Source organism: Vicia villosa, linkage group LG2 (genome assembly GCF_029867415.1).
Source record: "Vicia villosa cultivar HV-30 ecotype Madison, WI linkage group LG2, Vvil1.0, whole genome shotgun sequence".
NCBI lineage: Eukaryota > Viridiplantae > Streptophyta > Magnoliopsida > Fabales > Fabaceae > Vicia > Vicia villosa.
In genome coordinates this window covers 46,239,452-46,249,707 of record NC_081181.1, presented here as the reverse complement: position 1 = coordinate 46,249,707, position 10,256 = coordinate 46,239,452, and the positions used below count along the sequence as shown (strand labels likewise).

Genomic DNA, 10,256 nt, shown 5'->3' with positions numbered 1-10,256 from the left:
ACTTTTCTTTGGAGGAAACCAATCGTGGAGAGGGAGAGATTGAGCTCAGAATTGAAGGTTGAGTTTGGAAGTGATAATGATAGAAGGTTGAAACGGTTATGGAGGTTTTAGAGTTTGTTATGGTGGTTGGAGGTTGAGAGAGAGAGAGAGAGAGAGAGAGAGAGAGAGAGAGAGAGAGAGAGAAGAGAAAGCGAGAGAGGAGAAAGATGAGAGAATGGTGAGTTTTGGAAACTGGAAAAAGAAAAGTGGGAGCGTCCAAATCGTGTAGGGCTTTTTTGAGTTATATAGGAGAGTGTGGAGTGTATTGTGTTATGGTGTGTGCAAGTGTAGCATAATATTTCTTTGCAAGTTGTGTTGTTTATGGTAAGCATTTCACATGCTTTTGCGTGTTCAGGATTGTGCATGCTTTAATATGGCTGAGAATTGATGTGAAGCCATGTGTGTGTGCTTGATGCAGCCTTATGCGTGGGAATTCTTGCCCAATACCAGCTCAGTTTTTATTTTCAGATGCTCCACTTTGACACATCATAACTTGACAACCACAAAACCAGTGATCACAATTTTGGTGTCCATGCAAAGAGGATCTATAGTAGAGTCCATTTGGTGTTGAAGATCTGTTAAGATGATGATTGGAACTCGTTCAATGTGCCCTGGAACTTGGAGGTGCACCATGGTATAGGTGCTTGCATGCATGGCCCATGGCCTGACTTGATGTTTGTACCAATACACACCTCCCAGGGGCGTGACTTTGAGATCCCCTATCCTGACCCACACTGGCCCAATTAATACCATTCATGACTTGTTGGAGAGGAGACATGGTAAGGAATCATTTGGCACTGGAATTGGCTCCATATAATGTTTGTGCCTCTCTAAAATTAGCTTTGAATTCAGTGTGCCACGTGTTCGATGAAATGACTGCGTATGGCATGGATTCTGACCCTTGTCTTTGGCAGCGTATGACTTAGTGAAGAGAGGACTTTGAACCTTTACATCTTGATCGATACACATTCAATCAACACATTCTATAGCCCATTTGGAAGAGGACATGGAGGAGAATAGCTTAATGTCAGAATGGATTCAAGAGAACGCTTGTATTCTTCAAAAATTGGCTCCAAAGATAGCACACCATGTGCTTGATGAAATTCCTTACGCGTTGCCTAAGCTCTGGCCTATGCATTTAGTAACGCATGATTTGGTCATGGTGGAACTTTGAGCCTTTGCATCTTCTTCAATACTTATCTTATGGCCATGATTCTTGTCTTGTTTGGTAGACGGCGTGGAGGATACTAGAATAAGACCAAGTTTGCATTCTTAGCACATTCGTAGAGCTCAAGAAACTGATTCGAATATGGCACACCAAGTGTTCGAGCAAATGCTTGCGCGTGCCCAGAAAATATGCCCAGCAACATGACTTACATAACTTGGGATCTTCCAACTTTGCATTTCTATAACTTTTTATTCACTACTCAAATGAAGAAATTTCCAACTACACAATTGTAGTACGCTATGAGATGAACATTTTTTGTTTTAATCATGTTTCCAAATGACCTCTTAATCCACATAAAATCTGGGCTTGAAGTCAGCATCTTAACCATTCTCAAAGCTCTTCCAAATTTTCTAAGTATTAGAACTTTCCCTTTATGGAACCTTCACATTTCAACTACTTTCCATTTTGGGCAGGTTTTAGTTATTTCTTGATTTTTATCATTTCTTTGACTTTCTTTGACCGATTCTCCGCCAAAAGTCAATATTTGACAGTTGAATTTGATGTTGACTAAAAAAAGTCAACATTTCCTCTTTTTTCTGATTCCAGATGAATTTTCCCGATTAATCCTTTTCTGATCTAATTCTCAAACAATTTCCAACCAAAGATGCTTCAATGAACATTTCTTCAGGACAACCACCCTTCACATTCAAAATCATCTCCTGATTAAGTTTTGACAAAAAGTCAACAGGGTTGACCTTGGTCAAAGCCCTAATTTGAAAAGCCTGATGAACTTGAGAATTGTATCTTTTAATCAAAGCTTTAACTTGGGGATGATGAAACCCTGATTTTAGGAGGACTTCAATGGGAATGATGCCATATAATCAGACTTTAAATCTTCTCTTTTTTTGATCAAGAATTTCTTCAACATAAGCTCTTTTCTCATCAATTCTGAATAGTAACCATGATATGGATGAATGTAATGGATGAATGGCCTAGATGAGGTATGCACATGAATGTCAGGTGATGGCCAATTGGGGAATAAATAAGTGGGCAAATTTTGGGGTGCAACAGCTGCCCCTATTCAATCTTCTTGGACCTGAATGTACGAACGACACAAGTTCTGGACATTTGAGGTGTAAGTGGATTGAATACCAAAGAACCCAAAAATTTGCACTCTAGAGTAACAACTCTGAGGAAATAATTGTAATTTTGATTTTGGAAGAGGACACCAATTACCACTGACTCCAAACAAGGGATACTATTAAATGCTTGATATAAATAAGAAGTGCTAGTCAACTACTGGACCTTTGCCGATAACAACCGGACTTTGAAGGAAAGGACCAATAACAATCAGACCTAACCGAAAGATGCCTGTAACCACAGGACTTTAAGGAAAATGCTAGTAACCACTAGACTCGACCAAAGGATGCCTGTAACAACAGGACTTTTACTGGTAACAACCAGACTTTGAAGGATAGGACTAATAACAATCGGACCTAACCAAGGGACGCCTGTAACAACAAGACTTTAAAGGAACAGACTAGTAACAACTAGAACTGACCAAAGGATGCCTGTAACAACAGGACTTTAAGAAAGGCTAGTAACCACTAGACTTTTGCTGGTAACAACCAGACTTTGAAGGAAAGGACTAATAACAATGAGACCTAACCAAAGGATGCCTGTGACAACAGGACTTTAAAGGAACAGACTAGTAACAACTAGAACTGACCAAAGGATGCCTGTAACAACAAGACTTTTGCTGGTAACAACCAAAATTTGAAGGATGCCTGTAACAACAGGACTTTAAAGGAACAGACTAGTAACAACTAGAACTGACCAAAGGATGCCTGTAACAACAGGACTTTTGCTGGTAACAACCAGAATTTGAAGGATGCCTGTAACAACAGGACTTTAAAGGAACAGACTAGTAACAACTAGAACTGACCAAAGGATGCCTGTAACAACAGGACTTTTGCTGGAAACAACCAGAATTTGAAGGATGCCCATAACCATGGGACTTTTGAAAGAGATGCCAATAATCATTGGACTTGACTAGAGAAGACTAGTGACGACTAGACTTTATTGGGGATGTTAATAACACTGAATTTCAAGGTGATGCCAATAAACATTGGGCTTTGAAGGCGATGCCAATAACCATTGGGCTTGACTGAAAGAAAGGCTAGTGACAACTAGAATCAATCAGGGGGTGCCAGTAAACACTGGGCTTTCAAGAAGATATTGATGCTTGCGAAGCATAAGAATTACATGGATCCCTCAGGCCAAAAGGCGGGGTGTAACTCTTCCAGGGTGGCAATCATTCGAATTGCCACACACATAGTATGGAACCCTGATTTTAGGAGGACTTCAATGGGAATGATGCCATATAATCAGACTTTAAATCTTCTCTTTTTTTGATCAAGAATTTCTTCAACATAAGCTCTTTTCTCATCAATTCTGAATAGTAACCATGATATGGATGAATGTAATGGATGAATGGCCTAGACGAGGTATACACATGAATGTAAGGTGATGGCCAATTGGGGAATAAATAAGTGGGCAAATTTTGGGGTGCAACACCGGTTTAGCGTACGACCCATCTTTCAGCCTAACGCACGGATTTCCAGACATCTATCGATGCAAACTAGACCCAGTCTAACGTATGACTCGTTCTAAAAAGTATAGCCTAACGTACGACTTACTTTGACACTTACAGCGGATTCAGTCTAACGTACGACTCATCCTAAGCATATCGTCCAGATACGGTCTAACGTACGACGTATTCTAACCCCCAAGTATATCAAAGTTGGATGGCATCTTTAAGCCCATTACAATCAAATCCCAAATATCCGGATGGCATCTCTAAGCCCGTCCCCGATGGTACAAATTTCTGGGTATTCTAGTGTTCAATCCTCTTCCACCTTCAAATACCGACTAGCACACAAACCACTCTACATCTTCAGGTTTAAGAAAATTGAACAGGGGCAGTTGTCATATCCCAAAATTTGCCCATCTCATTTCCCTATTCAAACTCATACTAAGGTTCAATGCTCAAAGACACATCCTCCTAAACAATGGTCCAAAGAATTAGGGTTTTGATTTCTCTAAAAAAAATGAATGAATCAAAGGCTCCAATTCATTTCATATGGCTTATGATGTTTCAAAGAATCTCCATGACAAAATTCAGGTTTTAATTCCAAGGATTGATCACTCAATTGCTCAGAAAGTCAATAGTCGATTAGTTTGACCTAAAAGTCAACTGTGGTCAAAGTACAGTCAAAACTCCTGATTTTCTGTCAACAACCTTATTTTGAAGTATCATTCACCATTTGATCAAGGATTGATCATGGTTCATCAAGAAAAGATCAGAAATCAACAAATTCAAGAGTTTCTAAATTAGGGTTTTCATAGGAGAAATTCAACTGAAATTTGACCAGCCATAACTCCCACATGGAACATCAGAAATTTCCCATCCAAAGCTCATTTTGAAGGAAATTGAATGCTCTACAATTTTGTCTCTCACAAGCCAAGTCTAAAAATGCTTCATTTGAGAGATATGGAGCAAAATATTATAGGTCCTTTTTGAAAGTCAACCAAAAGCAGTTTTTTGTCAAAGCCAATATCATCAAGATAAAATCCTCAAATGGAAAAAAGCTTCCAAAGTAGCCTGTAGAGGACATCTTTAGGTTTCCAAAAAGTCCTAGAACTCCTCCATACCTTAAAAATTGAGGGAGATATGCCTTGTCAAAGTTGGACAATTTTGAGAAGAAAAATGTGAAGGAAAAGGGTTCAAAATGAATTTCTTTTCAAAGAGGCCCAACAGTTTATGGCCCAAACTTGATCCTCAAGTTATCCAAGACTCCAAACTCAATTCCCACGAATTTTTTAATTTTATGTGATTTTATATAAAAATTTTATCATTTAAAAGTGATAATTAATTTATGAAAATCTTAGAAATTCAAATATTTTGTTGGAGACTCCATTCCAATCAAATCCAATCACCATTTAAACAAAATATTCAATCAAATTTGTGTAAATTGGAATTAAAAGTGATTGAATCAAATATTGGCCAAAATTAGAAAGATTTTCTAAATCAAATTTTCCAAATTGCCAATTCAAGATTCAAAGAGATTTGAAGCACAAAATTCACCCTAATTTCTTCCATTATATAAGTACAACATTCCCAGACCCCTAGTTCACGATTTTCTGGCCTCCAAGAACCCTAGCAAGTTTCAAAAAGTTCAAGAAAATCTCAAACTCGAATTCTGCATTACAAGTCAATTCAAGACATTTGATTGATTCCAATACGATCCTGGATCACCACTGAACGCTTCTCAATCATTCTTGAGCTCCAGAACGTTGGGAACAAACACATATTGCTCACGGTTTGTTCATTCCTTCTTGATCTCGATTGCATAATTACACGCATCTTCATTAATTTTTTATTGCATATATGTGTTCACGTTGATGTATGTTACAATTCTGGAGGTTTAATTGTATTTTCATGGACGTTTGAGACCTTTCACCATGTTAGGGTTCTTCCCTTAAAAATTAGGGGTTTTCAATTCAGGACGAATTAAGCCTCAATACAGGTACCATTGGATTCGTGACCTCTGGACGATTGTTTTAGAATGGTCGCGAAAAATTTTTGTTCTGTTTTTTGGCATTTTTTATTTGCACAGGAGTAAAAGATAAGACCTTTTATAGCGTGGGAGCAAGAAGCGCTATAAAAAGATATTTGCAGAATTTTGGGGGAGAAGACGACTACGTGTCGTCGCTTGATTGGCCAATTCAAAAAGAGGGAGCGCGTGCAGGTGGGGGGAAAGGCTTTGGATTCTGTGCGATGGAATCTATGCCAGTACCATGAGCACGCGTCTTCCCAGCCACTCGATGCACTCCAGATCAGATCCAATGCTCCTGAAGCTGCCAGTCTACCATTGACCTTCAGGGACCTCCCGCACTGGATTATTCACGCTAAGTCCCAATTTTTTTTTTAATTATATAACCTAGTTTTTATTTTATTTTATTGTGTTATATATTTGTTTATATATTTTTATTTTCTCAAAACTCATTTAAGTATTCTCTTTTCATAAAATTTGTTCTAATTTTCTTTTTTTTCATAAAAACATTAAAAATAAAAATATTTATTTAATATTAATTATTAATAATATCTTTTATTTGATTAAATAAATTAATTTAATTGTCTACTTATTTAATTAATTATCAAGGTTTTTATTAATTGATTAAAATACATATTAGGGTCAGGTAATTTAATCAAAATTTTATTTTTGCCGATTTAATTAATTAGGTTGAAAACCAATAATTAATTAATTTGGTTTTTATTTATTTTATTAACCATAGTTAACTTGTGCCCGAATCAGGGTTTACGAGATTTGTCGTCAGATCATTCCTACACTAAAAAAAATTTCCTTTTCTTTGTGCAGTTTTTTAGGGTTACCCTCAGGGTTCTTCCGGTCACGCGCCATGCCAATCGAAAAGCTAAGTTCTAATTCTTTTTATTTAAACATCATTTTATTTTTAATTTTTACCTTATAAGTTAAATTAGGGTTTACTTCATCTGTTAATGAATTCCTCCTACACTCACCCTTTTGTTTATTCTTCCTTTGCCAATTTTCAGGGTTAACCAACCGGTCAAAGCTCGATCCTTCGGTAACCCTAAAACTCCTTCCTTTTAATTCTTTCTTTAATTATTACTTGTGTTAAACCTATTGCTCTGCTGGGGTTTATTTTATTGGTTTTTTCCCCCTCCCCATGGCTTATTTTGTAACTGCTCCTGGTTGTATTGTTTGGCCTTGAAGGCACTTAAATTGTTATTATGACTGCGTGGTTAGTAATTTTAGGGAGTGCAACCTCGAAGTGAATTTTGAATAACTAATTTATAAGATAATATTATCTGAATTGAATCACGTGATTGTGCACCTACACACCTTTTATGGTAACCCCCTCTGTTGCCTGTTGCCTGTTGCCTTGTTGCCTTTATAGTGCATAATAGTCAAGTCCCTCGGATACGGGGACACCTCAGCAAATGTTGCCCTCAGTTCATTCAGATCACAAAAAGATCATAAGTCCCAATGATGCTGCCTTCGGTTCGGTTATATGATCTCGTCCCTCGAAGTTGCCTACGATGATGTGATAGTCCCTTTCGATTATTGCTGAGGTGTCCTCTTGGTTGCCTAATGATGACTATTCTTTTCCTTCCCTTAGACTACCTTCCCTATCTATGGCAAGGGACAGTCTTATGGCGAACGAACTCTCGATGACCCTTTAACCTCCAAATAAAAGGACTTCCTGCCCTTCTTATGGTATGGATAGCCCTGAAAGGCTAAAAGAATTTTTATAATGTTAAGGTAATTAGCTCCTAATTGCTTGCTCTGGTTTAAAATCTTTTTCTTACACTTTCTCAAAAACCTTCAAAAAGGCTACGCTCATTTACGAGCTAAAGTCCTTATTTCTTCTTCTATACATTTCTAAACTTTTGGTTACAAAAGAGCAAAGCAATTAAGAGCCCATGGAAAACCATGGATGCAAAGGGTGCCTTACACCTTTCCTTTGTATAAATTACCCCCCGAACTCAAGATTTCATTTAAAAGGTTTTTTCTGTTCTTTTAGCCTTTCTATAAATTGGATAAAATAAAAGTCGATGGCGACTCTTGCAATCCGCAACATTTCAAAAAGCCAGTTCTCCCACCGTATTACAGAACTGGCGACTCTGCTGGGGATATTTCGAATAAAAGAGGGGTTACCTTAAAAGTTTAGGATCACTTAAATGTTTTCTATTGTTTGCTTTGCTTGCTTTATTTTTCAGGGCTGTTTTGGGAAAAATGAAGGACGAATCCTACACCTGGATTCAAGTACACTTAAGATAGGAGCGGCATAGTCATGGAGACCTCCCTTGTGCATGCTTGGGATTGGTCAATATGAAGTTCGCACTTGAGTTAGGCCTCCACTAGTTATTGTGTACCTCTTTTGCATGAGAGAGGTTTACGCATGTATCTTTGGGTGCGTCGGAGCTCAAGGACCTTTAGTCACCTTTAACCTATATTAACTTTTAGGAACGTAGTGGGAGGGCTATTCTTGGTGCATGCCAAGTAATGGTCGCGACCCGATACTACAGCTCAGATAGGTTTCTTCCTAAAGTATCATTGCGTGGTATGCATGTACCATGTTCGAGGGTGCTTTAGAAGGGGCTGACAATTCTGGGTCACTAGTAGAACCCGTTGCTGAAATCTCTTTATCCATAGATGTACCTTTGGGAAGGGTATCCCACCTGGTCAAACTCCATGCAAGCCAAACCTAAGGAAATTGTGTGATTTGCGTGGACTTATCTGTGTTTGTGACTCATGCATCCATGAATCATTCATACATATCATGGCTAACTCATTCCAAGGAGTTAAAAGATTGTTAACCATAATTTGTTTTGTAGGTCATGGAAATCAAAGTTCGTAAGCCTTTCTACCTCAGCTTCAAGGGAGTGCCTACATCTCTGAAGATTCTTTGTGATAATGTTTCTGGTGCTTTTGTGCTTTCCGAGTCTCTTGACATATTAATTAGCCTGGTTCGTGTGGATGAAACGCTCCTTAACACGATGATCCGGTTTTATGATCCTCTCCTTCATTGTTTTACTTATAGGGACTTTTAGTTGGTTCCCACATTAGAGGAATTTTCCTCCATACTAGGATTACCGGTACTTGATCAGATGCCCTACACTGGCGAAGAAGAGATTCCTAAGTTGGAAGATGTTGCTGCTGCATTGCATTTGCCTCGATCAGAAATTAGAAAGGCTTGGGTGAATAAAGGAGAATACACTGGTTTGCCTATTGACTTCTTGTATGGTCAAGCTGAAATCTTGATTAATGTTGTGAGTATGGATGCTCTTGAAAAAGTCCTCGCTTTCCTGATCTATGGGCAAGTCTTATTCCCTCGTTACGACAAAATTGTGGATGTGATTACCATTAAGATCTTCATCAGCAATAATCCCGTTCCTACCTTATTGGGTGACTTGTTGCATTCCATCCATCATCGATCATCTAAAGGAAAAGGTTGCGTTCTCGGATGTGCACCTCTTCTACATAAGTGGTTTATTTCTCACTTACCCCGTTTCGTAATAAAGAACGAAGAAGGTGGGACTTGGGTTCAAAGAATCAAGAGGCTTTCGTACGATTATATCGTTTGGAACCAAAAAGAGTTTGAAGGAACCCATTTGTTTGATAGTTGTGGAGATTTCCCAAATGTACCTCTTGTTGGTACCCGAGGAGGAATAACTTATAATCCCATATTAGCTCGACCAGTTTGGTTTCGCTTTGAAAGACAAACAACGTTCCATATACCTTAGCGCGGAAAACTTTGATTATGATTCAGATACAACTGGGAAGAAGAAGTTGTTTATTAGAGCTTGGTCCACGGTAAAGAAGGTAGATACGCGAGCATTGGGACTAAGGAACTACATCCCTTCAGATCTTTATTTTAGGTGGATTTATGATCGAGTTGTTGAGTATGGTTTGCCATATCCATTTGATATCCCTGTTGTACCAAGGGTTACCCATCTGGTCATTCCTTTGGTTTTGGAGCCTTATGTTCCCGCTCCAAATGAAGACCTTGCTGCTACTATTGCTTCTTAAAGAAGAGAAAAGGCTGATCTTGAAAAGCGCTTACGTAAGGTTGAGGCTGAAAAAGCAGTGTTAGTGGCTGATGCTAAAGAGCAAGATGGTATGCTTGACTATTTCTCCCGAAAATGGAAGATTGAAAATTTCGTCTCTCCAAATCAGATACAATCATGGGAACTAGAGATTGATAGACTCGTCCAAGAAAGAAACGAGATGATTAAAATGCACAAAGAAGAGATCAGAAGTTTAAAGAGAAAGCGCCGACTCGAAGACTGATTTCTATTATTTTTATGTTATATTTTATATTTTCAGTACTTTCAGATGTAACTACTAACTTCATAACATTATATTTTTATAAGAGAATTAATATTTTTGCTTTTATTTTCAATATGTGTTAAAAATCCTTTAATTCCTTGGAAACATTGCAT

At 38.1% G+C, this 10,256-nt stretch overlaps 1 protein-coding gene across 1 annotated transcript; it reads left to right on the top strand.

Annotated features, from left to right (window-relative positions):
• Nucleotides 1-8,921: 8,921 nt before the first annotated feature.
• On the top strand, nt 8,922-9,843 carry LOC131648980 (uncharacterized). The gene is made up of 2 exons (XM_058918719.1): nt 8,922-9,468; nt 9,584-9,843. Exons 1-2 carry the CDS (start codon nt 8,922-8,924, stop codon nt 9,841-9,843), a joined length of 807 nt encoding a protein of 268 aa, XP_058774702.1.
• Nucleotides 9,844-10,256: the final 413 nt, after the last annotated feature.

Bases quoted from the DNA above. Each gene is read 5' to 3' on its own strand.
- LOC131648980 (XM_058918719.1), top strand. From the start codon at position 8,922: ATGCCCTACACTGGCGAAGAAGAGATTCCTAAGTTGGAAGATGTTGCT. The intron at 9,469-9,583 runs GTACCCGAGGAG...ATTATGATTCAG, and splicing joins CCCAAATGTACCTCTTGTTG to ATACAACTGGGAAGAAGAAG.